At 35.6% G+C, this 17,974-nt stretch overlaps 1 protein-coding gene across 1 annotated transcript in view; it reads right to left on the bottom strand.

Moving 5' to 3' along the window:
* Positions 1-17,974, bottom strand: part of LOC148954061 (uncharacterized) — a 148,072-nt gene that overhangs the window by 102,262 nt on the left and 27,836 nt on the right. The window contains exons 2-5 of the mRNA XM_089085776.1: positions 15,648-15,698; positions 10,918-11,612; positions 7,374-7,471; positions 3,204-3,348 (exon numbers count right to left, since the gene is read on the bottom strand). Coding sequence (XP_088941902.1) covers positions 3,204-3,348; positions 7,374-7,471; positions 10,918-11,612; positions 15,648-15,698 — 989 coding nt within the window. The remainder of the gene's footprint in view (positions 1-3,203; positions 3,349-7,373; positions 7,472-10,917; positions 11,613-15,647; positions 15,699-17,974) is intronic.

Below are 17,974 nucleotides of genomic sequence, written 5' to 3'. Positions count from 1 at the left end.
ATATTTAGTTCTACAGCAATAAATAAGGAAGATGACCATGATATAATTGTAACTACTCCGCAAGTGAACAGTTATCTCGCGTTTAAACAATGTTAGAACAAAACAAATTGATGAATATTTTCATATTTCATTAATCTTTGTTTATATTATCTAAATTATAATTTTAATTCATAATTCTTAATTATTTTAGTAGGCTACACATTTATATTTATTTCTTAATATAAAGTATTATTTTGTGCAAGTTCTATAGCAATAATGATATTAATTTTATAGTAAAACGTAGCTCTCTTATTCTATGGTTTAATTTACTAAATTCAACACACATAATGAAGTATGATTTCTACAGAAAAATCTCTGGATATTTCGGTCACACATACGGTGGCCGTCTTCAGCAAAATGTGACCAAAACATCCAGAGTTTTTTTGTTGTTGTTTCACTGTCAAATGAAGGATATGTCCCTTTTGAATTGTTATTTGTACGTTATGGAGAGACAGCGGGGCCTTCAAAAATACATACGAGGTTCTTAGGCAGTGCTCAATAAACCGGCGAATTCGATAGTTCCGACACTACCCTGATAAACGTTTGTCGGATTACAGAGGGTCCACTGTATTAGTGAAAATAGTAGATGTAGTGAAAATATTAAAAGCAGAATAGCCAACGCCCAGGGTGTTATTTTACAATTGAAAAAAGTTTGGAGGCATAGGAAAATTAGTCGGCGAATCCGAATTAGGAAATGGAAAGCTACAGTGATGAGGGTGGTTAAGCATGGTTAAGAAACATCCGCTCCGAAGATGGAGTAAGATTCGTAAGATGTTTTCCAGAGGAATTGTCTACGGATTCTTTTGGATTCCCGTCTGACTGACAGTACTCCAAACAGTAAGCAGTGGAAAGAATGTGGTTTTCTCCCACTGTCTAGGCCTATAATGAGAGAAATATTGAGATGGCTAAGATAGTTTCTGTGGATGGAGGATGCCAGACAGCCAAAGATTGTTTTTTTTTCAGCCAACCATCTAAGGCCAAACGAAAAACCGGTCGTCCCCGAATGGGGGAGGAGGGCTTAAGGAAGGATTTGACCAAATTCGAACTTCTTCTTGCAAGGGTGTAAAGAGGGGGGCTATGAATTGAAAGGGATTGAGAAGGATCGAGTGTAGCTGTATTGGCCTCAGTCGGCTTATTGATGAAGTGAGCTGTTAGTAGTAGTAGTATGCGATTCATTTTCCCGCTTGAAGCCATGCTTTCCTTTCATTTGGCTTTCGTCTTTTAAACCTAAATGATTGTCAACTTTATCTCCTGCGTCTTTTTCAGGCAGGTTTTTCTTCAAAAAGTTTGGGGGATTGAATATGCTTACTGCTGAACCTTTAAATCGATTTTATTTAAGGTAAAGCATAATCTTCTGAAATTACCCGGTTACGTCTTCTCTTCTAATTTCTTTCCAATTGTTGCGCCATCTTCTCACCTCTATTGTAATAGACACAAACTAAATCAGCCGTTGATATCTTCAGGAAGGTTTTGTTTCATTCTACAAAATAGTGTGGTTGTTGCAAGGAACTAATATGAAACAAATTTTGATTTTAAATTTTCTGTTTATATTTGAAAAAAAGAAATCACACCTATTAGATAATTACTGTTTAATTTTTACTATTATTTATTTTCTTTCTTTTTCTTGAAATCTCTTAGGTTTTGTTATCACTCTTTTTGTCTTGTTGTTATTTTTTTTTTTGTGTAGCTGGTTTGTGTTTTGGTGGTGTTGTTTTTTTGTTTGTTAATGTCTCTACCATGATGTGTTAAGTTAATTTTCCTATTCTTATTTATTTTTGATTGCCAATTCTTTAATATTGATTGAAGATCCATTTATTGATTTATTTTATTTAATATTTTTTTATTATTATCTAAGCGTAAGGAGTTTGTGTCTCCGTCAATAGCTTTCATTATTTATTAATTATTATATATTGTTTTTAATATTTCAAACCTAAACTATCCAGTCTAAAAAAGATTTCGCACAGATCTGATCTTAGGGGGGAGGGGAATTAGGGTATTTCTCCTGAAGCACGAGAGGTTGGTTTAGAGCACAAACAGTGCATATTAAACTTTAAATTATAAAAAAGTACTAAAGAGCGAGCTAATTTTTATACATTGCTAATTGTCTGACAAGATTGTGTACATTTCTAGAAAATTCGATACAAAGGTAGGAGCTTTATTGTACATTCCTCATTGTCTGACAAGATAGTTTACATTTCTAGAAGAGTCAATACAAAGATATGAGCTAGTTTTACCACTGCTTTTCAACTTTGTCTTTAACAGGAAACACGTAGGTAGGATATTTAAAAAAAAAAGAACACCAGATAATATGTAGTACATGGAATAACCCCTTAGCAGAGATCGACTGGCCGAGACTGCCAAAAAATCATCAAGTATATAGTACTGTTGAGAGTCTTGAAGTCAACAAAGTCTAAACGGAAACAACAGAGGTGACAAGTTGCCGGGCGGATTGACCTCCGAGCCAAAATTACTCCCCTGAAAGACACCACTCTAGTCTTTTAAAAAGGTTGACATCAGATTCTGCATTGAAATATTAACTGAGCAAGACAAGTTCAATGTCTTCAAGCAATCAACGTCGATGCAAATCTTAATGCATAGAATGATTAAAGGAAACGACAGCTTTTTTTAGGCCATCAGCCACCTAGCGAAATTGCTATCGATCCTTTGCTTAGTACTGCTATTTCAGTGACAGATTTGAATGTTCTTAACCATGGCTTACGGCGTATTTGTATTGCCCATTGATACTTTAGATAAAAAGGAATAAACAATTTCCTTTGAAAATCTTTATTTTTCACCAGAATCCAAGTACCACTTCAGGATCGGATATCTGGGTAAAGGAGGCATAAATCTGGAAATTTCTTACTTGCCTGTTCTAGCTTTAAGGAGCTCTTTTTATATTCAAGTTGAGCAGCCGTGGAGTCAGCAAAGTCCACATTTGTATGTATCACTAGCTACATTTGTTAAAAATCATTAGCTAAACAATGGTGTTCAAAGTACAAAACTATGTATCGGATTGATTGAAGCTTGAAGTATAGATCAATGACAGAGATACCAACAAAAGATTCGTCAGGTAACTAGCAGCCTCGTAAATTCTAAAAATATCCTTTGATTTTTAACCCACTCTATACAAAATAAAAACACAGAATATAAATGAGGTTCCTAACCTGCTGAACTTTTTCTTCTTCTTTCTTCAATCGTTCCTCTTCTTTTTTCAACCGTTCCTCTTCTTTTTTCAACCGCTCCTCTTCTTTTTTCAACCGTTCTTCTTCTTTTTTCTGTCGCTCTTGCTCCTTTTTCTTTTCTTTAGCTCTATGTAAAAAAAAAAAAATCATACATTACATGATACATCTTGCTGAGTACAACAGCAGTGTCAATGGTCAGAGTATTGAAATGCACTTTGCAAATAATTCCAAGAGATACATTCTACACATTACAAAAGAAATCAAAGTAACTTAAAACCTACACAAGTTCCTAATAGAGCTTGGAGCGCGTAGTTGTGCAACTTATTAAAAAGTCAATTTCCTTTTTAGATAAGAATAGCCATAATATTCTATTCTTTGTTATTACCGTCAGCAAAACCTTTGACTAAAAAGGATGAAATCCAAAGAAAGGGAGCATGGACATATAGGGCTAAAATGAAGGTATAAGGCACAAACATCCGAACAATGGACTTTACAGTCCCTACCGATGATGCTGATATCCGTGTCACGGCCTTTCAGCCAGGAAGTGCGATGGGAGGGGGGGGGACCAGCTATCCTGTGCTTTAACACACCCTTCATGTTTAACTTCCCCAGATTTCTCCAGCTATACGTTTAGAGATGCATAGACTATGGCTGAGAAAACATTCACGCCACTGACCCCTATTCCAAACCGAATCTTCACTCATTCTCCTTTAATTTCCGGTGGAAGTGTAAATCTTATAGTGAAAAAATGAGCAAATAGTATGAGAAGATGATTTTTTTTTTGCTCGAAAGGACGTGTGTAAAAGTGTCTTCTGTGCAACATAAAACACTCATAGGAAACCTTAGAGGACAAAAGCACTTCTAAAATCTGTGACAAAAAGGCACAGCTTCTATATGGTCAGAATTCTCAGTGACCGTGAAATAGATGGACAAATTTATAAAAAGGATAATGTCGCATTAAATAAGTTGCTGCGGAAAACAAAAATGAGTATTTCAAAAACAAGTTCCAAGAAAATCAAGGAAATCCTGCTAAAACATGGGACACCATAAGGTCAGTTATTGAAGGAAAGAAAGTTGTTCTGCCAACAGGCAATGGAAACCGTGAAGCAACAGATTTAGTAAACGATTTGGCCCAACATTGTTCGGAAGTAGGTGAGAGGGTGAAGTCGTCCATAGGGAACAACCCCGGTGATGGAAAATTTCGAGGGCAACACCTACCCCCGCCAAGTGATACCAGTCTTCTCCTTCGGCCGACTTCGATGCATGAGGTGAATGAAATAGCTATTAAAATTTAAAATGGAGCAGCGGGAGCAGATTTCCTATCATTAAAAGTAACAAGTCTTATCTTATCTGTGATTCTTCCAGATTTTGTGTCATTTACAAATGCTTGTCTCGGGGAAGGGGAATTCCTTGACCATTTTAAGAAAGCCTGAGTTGTGCCTTAGCATAAAGGTTGTGACCGAAGAGATTTCAACAACTATAGACCGATTTCCCTCCTACCAATTTTATTTCGGGCTGTTGAAAAGATAATATATATCCGAATATATGAATTTCTGTAAAAAAATAACTTTTTTTACAAGAAAAAATTTGGATTTGGGAGGTTTTTCAACGGAGTATGCTATACAGTTTCTGACAACTAAAATAAATGATGTGCTTGATGACAAGCTTAAAGTTGCAACTACTTTTTTGGATATCTTCAAGGCATTTGATACCGTAGACCATGAGATCCTGTTGAAGAAACTGCAAATTGCTGGAATCAGAGGAAACACTCTGAAGATTCTTGCTTCGTTTTTGAGGAGACGATCACTATATGTACGAGTGAACGAGGCTGAGTAGGGAGATTTTCCAATAAACTGCTGAGTACCCCAAGGCTCCTCTCTTGGCCCTTTGCTGTTCGCGATTTATATAAATGATCTTCAGCACGCACTTTCTGAGTTGGTAACGGATTTGAGTGAAGAGACTATAAAATCGAAACCAAGAAAATGACATGTTTCTACTACATCCCTACTACATGTTACTGTTACTCCTACTACTAATATTACACCTTCTACTTGCACTGTGACTACTACTAAGGCTAAGGGTATTAAGGAGGAAAATTCAGAAAACGTTGAGGGGGAAGAAGTTGAACTAAATTAAAACGTGCTATGAGCATACAGGTTGTTAAAAGGGCGTATCAGCGATAACTTAGGAACGGCTCTAGAGTATTATACTACCACTCCTACTGGTACTACTGCTACTACCGTTACTACTACTGCTACTATTATTACTACTACAACTCCTTCAACTACTACTGTGAATACTATTACTACTGTTTGCTACTAAGGATATAATGGTGAAAATTTCAGGGAATATTGAGAGATAATCTGAAATAAACCAAAACACAAAGTTTTCCTACAGTTTGCCAAAATGGCGTATCAGCAATATCTTAGGAACGGCTTGGAGAGTAAAGTTGAAACTTACAGGGCTTGTTGTGGGGGATATTGACCTAACCAAAAGGATATATTTCATACTACTACATCTACTTCTACTTCTTCTACTGATACTATGACTACTACTACTACTAAAACTGTTACTACTATTACTGCTGATACTACTACTAATACTAAAGCTAAGGGTATTAAGGTGAAAATTTCAGGGAACGTACAGATGTCAAACTAAATCAACGTTTAGAATGATGTTGAACCAAATCAAAACACACTATGATTATGCAGATTATCAACAGGGATAACTATGATTTAAGTAGATTGTCAACAGGGTGTAACAGCAATAGCTCAGGAACGGGTTAGAACATCAAGTAGAAACTCTCTGGGTATGTTGAGGCAGATTTTTGAGCTAACCAAAAGACACTATGTTCATCCTACTATCGATACTACTACTACTACGATTCCTGCAACTAGTGAGGATAATGGTATTAAGGTGAAAATCTCAGAGAATACTTAGAGGAAGTTCCAACTAAATCAAAACACACTATATTCATGCAGGTTGTCAATAGAGCAAATGATCAGTATTTTAGGACCAGCTTAGAGCATTAAGTTGAAAGTTTCAGGGCATGTTGAGGGGGATGAATTAATCAAGCCACTATGTGCATGTTACCACCGTTCCAACCATTACTATCGCTACGTCAACTACTTTCACTTAGGCTAAGGGTATTAAGGTGAAAATTTGAGGGAACATTTATTGGGATGTTGAAATAAATAAAAACACATTATGTGCATTGAGGTTGCCAAAAGGATGTATGAACAATTTGTCAAGACGATTTTGCAAGACTACACTAATTACTTCCAGCTTCGGCAACTTTCATCATGTCTTCCTTAATTTTTGCGTACTGAGTATAGAACACTTCCATGGCATAGCAGGGGCCTAATATGTGTGTACATGCACTGATTGCAGAATATAATTCCTATTATTCAGGGCATAAGTGTGCCCAACTTGGGACAAATTTATACTTTTAGGTCACGCTTTCTAAATTTTATTGACGGGTTCAGATTAATCTTAGGGACATTTACTAAACATGCATAGGAATGACTCAAAGCTTGTATTTAAAAATTCCATCTACATCTAGCTTACCCTATAAAATACTCAAGATATATCTATTATTTATGTGTATACAATACAACAAACATAGTTCAATAAAACAAAATATGTGGTTTGTATGATAAAATAACTAAGAATTGTCTCCTTACTCTGATGCAATACCTTTTGTTAATTATAAAGATCACTAGAGCTCAAAATTCCAATAAAAATACTAAATATTTAAGAACATAAGTTACTGATGCACAAATTTCCTGCATATCAACCTGTTTCTTCAAAACAGTAACAGGGGCTTAAACAAATCTAGAGGCAATCCCCGGCCCCTTCTAGAGCACAGAAATGACATACGGCATATTATTTAAAAATATAATCTATATTTTTCTTACCCTAGACCCTCCGTTAGCACAACGGATTGGTGCTTAAGTTAGGTGACAGTCCAGGAATTTTTCCCTGTAAAATACCCGGTAACTTAAAGTCGATTTGTTACCCTCTTCGCCAGCAATGGCTCTGGGGAGGGGGAGGGGGTGTTTCTCTTTCAATTTCGTTTTTTGTCTAATACCCTATACACTGCTTATAATATGTTTCTCTCGCCTGGGCCCAGCTGCCCAAGCAATAACTTACTCAATTTCAGCTTGTTTTTGCTTTTCTTTCTCCTCTTGCTTCTCCTTTCTCATTTTCTCCTTTTCAGCCTTTTCGTTGGCCTTCTGAAGCTCCTTTTCCTAAAAATGAAGGCCTCGTAATACTGAAACTGTTGACTGTATGAAAAAAGTTATCAAATTTGAATCAACTAAACGTTTTATTTGAATATTTATTGGTTTTATGAGAACTATCCCTTTTTCAAGCTCCTTATAAACACATTACACAGTCATTTGGAATTGAGGTAGTTCAACTGTTAAATTGCAGCTCAGTCACCGAAATCAATACGTTTTAACTATTTGAAATACAATAGAGTAAAAACAAAATGTACCCATGCCTTTGGAGGCCCCCCGCATCAGTGGCGCAATTTCATCAAAATCCTCGGGGGGGGGGGGACAAAGATGAAGCCAATTTTCCCAAATTAAGTGAAAATGACAGTGAAAACTGAAAAATGATCAATATATTTCCACAGAGGCAAATATATACTAAAGAAAATTGACCTGTTTCTCTGGATACTTGAATTATGGAAGCTTATCTTAGTCTTGACAATATTATTTGAAGAGACTAAAGTTCAGCTGGGGGGGGGGCAAACTTGGGTCTGGAGGGGGCAGTTACCTCCCGCCCTGCCCCATAGAAAATTGCGCCCCTGCCCCGCATGGGCTGTTCTGGTGACACTAAAGGCGGCGTTCAAATGCGTGACTAGCTAGAATTCCATGTCTAGACTTGTATCTGGCCAGAAATCAATGCTGTTCAACTGCTGCTCAATGGACAACTGCTGTTCACGAGTAAAATTTGGTGCTTGGCTAGACAAGTTACAGCTAAGCACTCAGTTCTAGAATATAGAACTCAAAGTCTATGAGTTTCGATTACAGCCAATCAGAATGCGTCAAGTTCCACTATTTTCATCATCTATGTTTACATTTTTAAACTGGAATTGAATTTTTGTTTTCACATTAATTGTTTATTTTTTTAATTTAGGCAAATATGCAACACCAGACATAATAGTGAAGCACACTAAGGCAGTTGTTTGGCTTGTCTCATCTATTTCCTTGTGACAGCAAAAACACGGGTTACAATTTTGAAAAGTTTTACCAGCATAAGCTCTCTTGATTGGCTAGAAATAACAACTGTAATCTATTTGAAGCTAAAATTGTAATTTTAGCTAAGCACTGAATTCTTCATGGGAACGGTAGTTTCCTAGACATTGTTTTCTGGCCAGAAACGTGTTTAGACTTGAGATTCTAGCTAGACATGCATGTGAACACTACTTAACGTATTTTCGCTTGATCGATATTGCCATCGTTCCTACTGCATATCGAAGATCTACGACTTGTCTATTAGACAGTCTTAGGAGGAGGGGGGGGTCCTGAAAGGTATGTTAGATGAATAGGTTCTCATTTCTGCCCCTTTGCTCCGGTTGTTTCTTCAAGTGCATTTTTTAGATGGCTTCTGAGGTCATTTCCCAGGTTTTCTTCATTTGAGGTCGAGCTATTTGCTTTACTCTGACGCTGACCGTTCCTACAACCAGTGCTGCTATCACATCCACTCTATAAATAGCTACTACTACTTCTGCTGCAAATATCATTGATACTCATACTATAATTACTTCCACCACAACTCCTTCCATCGCTATTCTTACCATAACTAATCCTACCATTTGTGTTCTGTTATAGGTTTCAGTCATTAATTCAGTGATTTCTGTATGTTTAAGGTTGGCTTCATTGTCTACTGTAAAATCTACTCCATTTTAGGTTTCATGTCTTTATTCGCCCTATTGTTTGCCCGTCTTATGTTTCGTTTCATCATCCATTTTCATTTTAATTTGCTTTCAGAGGATGCGGTGCCTTAAAGTATTTTTTGAGAGCCTCAGCCTCGGCTGACCGTCTAAAAGAAAAATGAGAGAATTCTCCCAGGAGACTCGCCATCATCGAGCGCTATTGGGAATATTTGGTTTAACTATGAAATTCGACTGAAAAGACAATATAACCTTACGTCCATTTTGTCGGCAGATTTATCAATCAAGGTAAGTACCACCACAGGGGACTTCCAAAGCTGCCAAGCTGCTCAAATGATATTTCCTTGAACTAATTTTTAGCATTTTCCTAGCAAGTATGCTAGAACATTTTTAGGAACTAGTCTTTTCCGAAAATCAAAAAGAAAAATTCTGTTCTGTTTATTTAAAAACATAAAATTCACATTATCGGACGATGTAAGTTTCAATAAACTGAATACCTCTATCTTCGGCAGAAAGCGTGACAAGTTAAACATTTTTATGACATTTCTCGGAAATTAGGTGTCGAATTTTAGTTTTTCTGTCGTTTATTCAGCTCCCTCATCGAAGCTCTACAAGTCAGGGCAAGACCACCCAATCACTTCTAAACAGTTTGGTCACAAAAACTAAAAAAAAATCATAATCGACGGAATACGGTGATCCTTCAAGATATCGCATCACCTTAATTTTGATATTTTAAACATTAATTTTTACTCGTTTTGAGCTTTGTATTTAGTCTTTAATTTTAATGGGAAAACTTGTTATTCTTTAAGTGAATACTACTGAAAAAGTGGTATTTTTTTGTACGAAAAACAGGTCAAGCAGGACAAGAAATTTTTCCAAAGATCATGATTAAATAAAATTAAGTGAATATTTCGGCAGTATAACCAATAGCCGTCGTGAACGAAATGTAAAAAAAAAAGAAAACAATCACGAATCTAAATCAGGGTCAAAATCCTCCTGAATAGAAAAAAAAAATTAAAGACCAAACTGAAAAGAGCCTTAACTTGACAAAAGTTCAGGTAAGACTGACAAACAAGATTATCCATCATACCATATTAAGTTCTTATACATAGGGTTAAGGGGGAATTCACCAAAATTGCAATATAAAGACATGTAACAGTTTGAGGTTCATTGTATTTCAATTGCTCCATTGACAATTTTTGGAGGTTTTCAGATTATTACTAATTAGAATAGTTTTATTCCAAAAGAACACAACAGTTGGAATTTCTGTAATTTTGGACTTTTCTCAAAGTTTATTTTGTTTTGTTTTTTGACAAATTTAAGAATTACATATCTACATTTTAAATACCTATCAACTGAACTATTTGGACTTGTATTCATTTCAGCCTCAAAAACTTAGTAGGAAAGAGAAGTCAAAACTGCAGATTAGTAAGAGGAAATCTCCCCTCCTAGGATGTTTTGCAACAAAGGCATCCTAATTACCAATTAAAATTCCACATTTTACTAAAATTCATAGTCTAATCCACTTTTTGACATACAAATCTCTAATATCACAAGTTCCCTAATTCATAATCCGTGGCATATTATACTTTACAATTTATCTCTGTAGGGGGGAGGGGGGAGGAAGACATTACTAAAAAATTAAATGAAAACCACATAAAAGCAAGACAGAAAAATTTCTTAGTTTCAGGAGTGGTCTGTATATTTAAGCTTCACAATAAGTGTCAAATAACACCTTCCAAACTACCGAGCGATAATGTTAGGGTGTCTATAGTTTCTAGGAGGGAAACTTACCAATTTCTTTTGCTCTTTTTCCTCTCTTCTTTTAATAATTTCGGCTTCTCTTTGTAGCTGTTTTGGTGTAACCTTTCTAGAAGATTTTTGGGTTGTATCAAGATCATTGCTAAAAGTAGAAACTTCTGGTGTATCCATATTTTTAACATCCAGTGCTTCTATGGAGGATCCCTCACGTTTTGGAGTTCGGCATTCTAGTTCAGTCTTATCATCTACGTCATTACTTTTTTTCTGTACCGTTTCAGTTATTGAGGGTGGTTTGAGAGAATCAGTAGTCAGAGCAGGATTGTCATTTTCTAAGGACCCAATAGGGATATCTAAAGTCTGAGAAAGTTCTTCAGCAACTAATAAAAAATCTTCAGAGTTTGATGTTGTAACTTCATCAGTATTTTTTGTTTCGCGTCTTATAAATTTGTCTAAAGGATTTACTAAGTTGGAGGGTAATTCGTTCTTTTCAAGCGGTTGGTCACTAGATGACACTTCATCATCTGACACTACATTCTGTGATTTTTCTAGTTTAATCTTTTTGGGCTGTATTTCACCACTACTATTTCGTCTTCTTGGAGTTTTCTTTGTTGAGTTTTCATTTTTTCCTTGGGTTGTTTTTACATCTAATACAGTTATATCATTATCTTCTCCAGAATCATTCTTAGAAATAGGAGTATCAATCTTCTTTGCAAACGCAAAAAGGGATGCTAAAAAGAAAAAAATACTTTAAATACGCTTATGACAGTCAAAATGATGAATACTGTATTGTACACTTGGCCGCTTTAGGTCAAGAGTCCCAAAGCTTTTAAGATAAACAATAAACTTTAAATCTTTCAAGATTGGTAATATTAATTATTTAAATTGGTAATAAATAATATTTATTAGCATTGATGCCACGCCCACTCAAGATATAAACTACAGAATTTTGTCATGTTTTGGATTCAGATTAACAATGAATATTATCTAAAACAGTTAAACCAACATACTCAAACAAATCATGATCTATAAAAATCTTCTATGTTTGAAAGTCAGAATAATAAGATCAATATGGTCTATAAGGCTGCTTCATTCTTGCATACCAGTACTGTGCAGAAATTAACAGTTCAATGAACTATTACAAGCCATTCTATATTAAACAAGTTAATGCGTCTTATACATTTTATTGGTTGCATAGTTGTGGGCAGTGGCACAATTGGGGACAGTGGCAAAATCCTTCACGTGGTGCCCCTGAGAATAGCGCACCATGTTTAAAGGTTCCACATTGTTCACGGATCCAAAAATAGGGGCCAGGCACTACTAATTTCGATTGCCGCCCAGTCATTCGCCGCCCTGCCTAATGCCTGTCCATGAGGTGATGTACTTGTGGATATGTCACTTATCTTAGACAGACTGATGGTAAATGGCGTTTTGTTTTGTGGTGGTGGGAGGGGGATATATGATTCTGGACGGATTCCAAAAGGAAAGGATACATTGGATAAAACTTAGTTGTGTCCGTACCCAAGGCCACCAAAGAATGCTGGGGCCGAGTCTTTTCAAGACAATGAGGAGGCTATGCAATCATTTTGGAAATAATCTCGCACGTTATCAATATGCATTGGCTTGAAAACCAGAGAGGTTAAGGTAACAAGGGGGAGATTCTGTCGAGGCACCCACCAAGTGCTGATGTTCGGGGGCTCTCGTGTCAATTCTCTACTGCAGGGATGGGCCCCAAGGACTTGAGGTCTAGCAGGATATTTTATTCTAAGGATACGGATTTTAATGGTGATTTGTTTATTAAATTCACGAACCCTCCTTCTCCAGAAGGCATGATTGTGGACTTGAACGTTTTGTTTTGTCTGATCAGAAACCGAGAGTATGCCCAGGAGAAACAATCAATCTGGATGTACTAAAGGCCAAACACTAGGCAAGAAGAAATCCCTATATAAGCAATCGAATGTTGGAGAAGGGTGTTCTATCTCAAGTACCATTTCAGAGGGTAGGGTACTGCCAGCTGCTAAGGACCAGCGATTGGTGGGTAACCTTCCCCTCTCCTCTCAGGCTTAAGAACTACCTATCAGAGCTGGTCTGAAGTCTGGAACTGGTGCTCTCCAAAGGAGCATGGAAAGCTCTAATGGGCGTTCGGACAACACTGAAGAAGGCACCGCCAGAAAGGAAAAAAGACAGACAAGCCCTGTCCCAAAAAGGGGCACATCTTGTCCAAAAGGCTAGGATTGAAAACCGAGGGCTATCCCTAGTGATGGCCGGCGTCATGGAGCCTGCCAAACGTATCCCAATTAGGGAGGAGAGCAGTTTACGCCCCCCTCCGGAAAATAAGGCTTTCCAAATTTGATATTCATTTGAATTTTTTTTTATTATTTCCATAGGGGGAAGGAGTTTTGGCACTTGTGTATTATGGGCCACTCACTCAAGTTTGCGCTGTGTAAAACTCGACAACAAACCGGTTTCTTTGTTAGTTTTTTCAGCTTACCGCGACACAAGACAAAGACAAGTGACAGAATATATCGGAAACATAATTTGGGCTATATATTTGCGCATAAGGGGGGGGGGGGTAAAATATTTGGACAGTATGAATTCAGAAAACAATTCTCTCTAGGTATATGGCTACTAAAAAATTACGTAAGAATAGCGAGGTATCTGGAAATTTTGTTTAATAAAAAAAAAATCGCAGCGTAAATGTAATGTTTCATTTAAGTGTTTTTTTTTCAACTGTTAAGTACTATTATTAGGTTAATGTAGAGTTTCATTTAAATGTTTTATGATGATCGCTCATCAAAGTTTATGTTATTTGTGCCTTCCATTTATGTTATTTTACTGTGTTCATGGCCGTATATTTGGCTTTCAAATACACTTATCTACCTATCTGTTTAATACGCAGAATAATTGTGCCAAACACATTTTGCATGCAAGCCCGCTATACTTTACCTCCTCCTCCCCCCTTATGTGTAAATCTATAGCCCAAATTTATTTCTAAAGTAACAAAGTAACTAACAAAAAAAAACGGTGTGTTCTCGAGTTTTACACAGCTTAAACTTGAGTGAGTGGCGCCATAATACACAAGTACCAAAATTCCTTCCGCCTACGGAAATTAAAAAATAAAGCTCAAATAAAATTCTCAAATTTGGAAAGCCTTGTTTCCCAAGGAGGGGGTATTTTCCACGGAGGGTATTTTCCGGGGGGAGGGGCTATCTTCCCCAGGAGGGGGGAGGTATTTTCCGCGAGGGGGCATTTTCTATGAGGTAATTGCCGGGTGGGGGAAGGGGGGGGGGGTAAATGCCTAGAAGCATCCCTACTATTGTTGCCAGCACTGATGGTTCAGGAATTATGGTATAAAAAAGAGATTAAATGAGTATGATAAAGCATAATCTGACCAAGGAAAAATAAAAGCTTTATGGAGACTAAAAAACGTATCCCAATTAGGGAGGAGAGCAGTCGCAATGAAAGTTTGAAAGCCGTCGATACACACTGCATTGTTGATACACATTGCGACTAAATCCCAAGTTGTATTCATTTTTGTCCAGATATTTTCTTTAAAATACTGGTGGGGGACTCAATCAGGGTCTGATGTAGGGACGAAAAAATGGCCGAATGGGTTTAAGGAGAAGGTGTTTTTCCAATACCAGCAAATAAAGTAAAGAGACCAAATTTCCAAATTTTTATTCCTATTATTTTGATTGCATATTGAAACTCCGAGTCCAGACGTAACCACCCAGCATCAAAATAATAAACATCTTATGGCGCAAAAGAAAATAGCACTACCACCTAAAACCCCAATTTTTACGAATTCTAACTAATCCCCGCCCCCTAAGTGTCAAAAATTGACCCAACAATGGTAATATAGACAGTTAATACAACAGTTAATTAGATAATGTATAGGCAGGAAAAATGAGGGGAGTGGTGAGTAGGGCATATGCGGAGGGTTGTGAGCAGGAATTTTACGTCAAAAGATCTAAGCAGCCTCAGTTAGACACTTTTTAACGCAGAAATATATACAACAGTTTTTATAACAAAAATATCTTATTGTAGAACTATTTATGACCTTTTTCTTCCATAAAAACAGAGATGTCAAAAAATAAAAAGGCTTGTCTTGTCAAAATGTATAAGAAATATATCTTTCAGGGGTGCAATGTAGAAGAGTTGGTAGTTGAGGCTCCCAATCTCCTTCCACAGTGATGCAACCAGGGGGCTGGGGGCATATGTCACCTTAGGTCTTCTGTCCTGAAAAATTGGTCAAATAACACAGAGGACTTGGCATTTTCCTAATTTTAACAGTAAATTTAGTCATCAGATTAAGGAACTGTTCCAGAAATACGAACCTGCTAGTTTGAAATATGTTTTTTTTTATTATTTGACAAATTTGTATAAACATAATGCAGTGTAAAGTATGTACCCTTTAACTAGATTCAGGGTTAAATCTCTGAATATTAGTTATGAACAAATATTGGAAAGAAATAAATGCAAAGATATTTGTTGCATTCAAAACTGCTTGTTTACTGTTTCTGCAAAGATAAAGGTTTATAAAATCTTCATATTTCAACAACAACAAAAAAAAATCTTTCCAATCTTCAGTTTCTTCATTGACAAATAGTTTTTCTTGTACATATATTTGTTCACTTCTCCCAATTCATCCAAGATAATATCTAGTTATTTACTAAATCCCTAAGACTAATTTATTGATGTTGTCTAGTTTTAAATTAGGAATATCTTCTGATGGAAAGTATTCTCAAAATAAAAGAAAAACTTACGCTGTATTAGCTTCTTTGAGCTTCCAGTTTTGTTTGAAGTATCAACCGTTGCTAGAAAAAAAGGAAGAAAATAAGTAGTTTATCCATACATGGTACTCCAGAAACAGCCGTTTATACTTATCTCAATATGTCATAGGTAAAGAAAACTGAAAATAATCTACTACATTGAAATTACCCTTAAAACAAAGGAAGATAGAAAAAAGAGATGGAACAGAACTAGCATGGATAACTTACCATCAACTCAATCAGAAGTTGCTTAAACCTTGAAAATTTGTTGGAATATTCAATAGTCTTCTAGTTAAAAGAAAAGACAATATGCCCATAAATCAGTCAGCAGCCTACACTTCACTTACTTCTTGCTTTTGCACTGATTAATGATCAAGTTCACTTTTGTGTTGGCTCACCAACAATTTACAACAATCTACCACATCAGGGATTACAAAACCTTACTTTTCCCTCCTTGTATCCGCAACTTATCTCGTTTGTTCACCAAGTCATTCTGCTGCTTCGGCCTAGTTTAGTTTTGCACTGAGAATAAGAATATTTACATTATTGTTCCATTCAGGAATAATAAAATTCTTAATAAAATTATAACTTTTTTAAAAGAATAATGAAATCAATTTTTCTAATAACAATACATAATAAAAATAATAGCCAAGAAGGTTAAAATATACTAAACATAATAGTAAATTTCTCTAAAATATAATAATAACAATTCAAAATAATTATCAAGATTATTTTCTATTCATAACAAAAAGGCATCTATAGACAAGAAACAATATATGATAACACTTTTTTACAACTCATAATAGACAAGCCACCAGTCTTTATTATTTCCAAGCATTTGCTTATCAAATGTTAGGAGATCATACAATTAATTTTTGCTTTAATAAGCACTGCCATCCAATTTACTGCAGAAGATAGGGCAACTCTAAAATAATAATCAAATCTGTTATCTTAAACTTGCTCTTGTGAACTAGAGCTGCTTCCTAACAGGCAGGAAAAGCTCCATAGATGGTTATTTTCATTGCATAACAAATAGTATCATTTCAAATTTATTGAGGGGAGGGGTAAGAACCATGATTTTTAATGTGATTAATTAAAAAAAAACTTTTTCTAAAAAATAAGTTTTTCAAAGAAAAGTAAATAACTCCATTAAACAAAAAATGAGCAAAAGTAAAATCAAATAATCTACCAAGCGTAAAACTACCCCAAATCAGCATCGATAAATAAATGAAACCCAAAACGAACAGAAATTTCAATAATTAACCGAGTCAAACTCAAAACAAGCAGAAATTAACATAAGTTGGGCGCAAAACCCCTATGCCTTCCCAAGGCCAGAACAAAATTTGCACTTTACTGAAAAAATATAAATGTTTTTACTTTTATAACTTTAATAAATCAAATAATATTAACATTATGATAACTAAATATCAGCATATGACATTTATGTGACAAGGCACATTCATTTGTATTTTTTCAGTAAAGTGCAAATTATTTTCTGGCCTTGGGAAAGCATAGGGGTTTTGAGCCCAACTTATGTTAATTTCTGCTCGTTTTTTTAGTTTGACTCGGTTATTTATTGTAATTTCTGTTCCTTTTGTGTTTAATTTATTTATCGATGCAGATTTGTGATAGTTTCAGGCTTGGTAGATTATTTGATTTTATTTTTGCTTATTTTTTGTTTAATGGGGTTCTTTTCTTTTCTTTGAAAAACTTATTTTGCGGAAAGTTTTTTTAATTAATTTCTGTTCGTTTTATATTGTTTATTTTTAACAACGTACACCCTCTTAAAAATTTGGACACAAATAGTAATGTTTAATTTAGTTTCATACCTCCGCTAGTTGACCTGAAATGAAAAACTTGATACCATTCGCAAAAAAAATCTGTTTACTTTCTTTGATAGCTTGGATACACTTACGCTATTTTGATTTAGTTAAATTTTAAGAGCAGAAGCAGCCCTAAAAGTTTGAACATAATACCCTCAGTTATTCTTGGGATACTGCTGAGATGCCTTATTGGGAATTAGCATTAACACAGTGTATTTTGATTTTATCGTACGGCAACATTTAGTTTTTATACATAAAGTCAAATGTGAGTGTGGGCTTGGGAGGGGGTTTAGTTTCCCTCCAATCACTTTTGATTATTAAAAAGGGTATCAGCCCTTTCTATTTTCAATTGAATGAGCCCTTTTCGAAGTTCCTACGACAACTCCTTAGATACAAAGGGCCCTGGTCTAAAGACCAACAACAACAAGAAAATAATACATTATACCCACATCGATCTTTACTATAAAAATGTCAAGCCTTCCAATCACTTTCGACTAT

Source organism: Artemia sp. Qi Xiang Cuo, chromosome 3 (assembly GCF_049724085.1).
Source record: "Artemia sp. Qi Xiang Cuo chromosome 3, ASM4972408v1, whole genome shotgun sequence".
Lineage (NCBI taxonomy): Eukaryota > Metazoa > Arthropoda > Branchiopoda > Anostraca > Artemiidae > Artemia > Artemia sp. Qi Xiang Cuo.
This window is presented reverse-complemented; position numbering and strand designations above follow the sequence as displayed.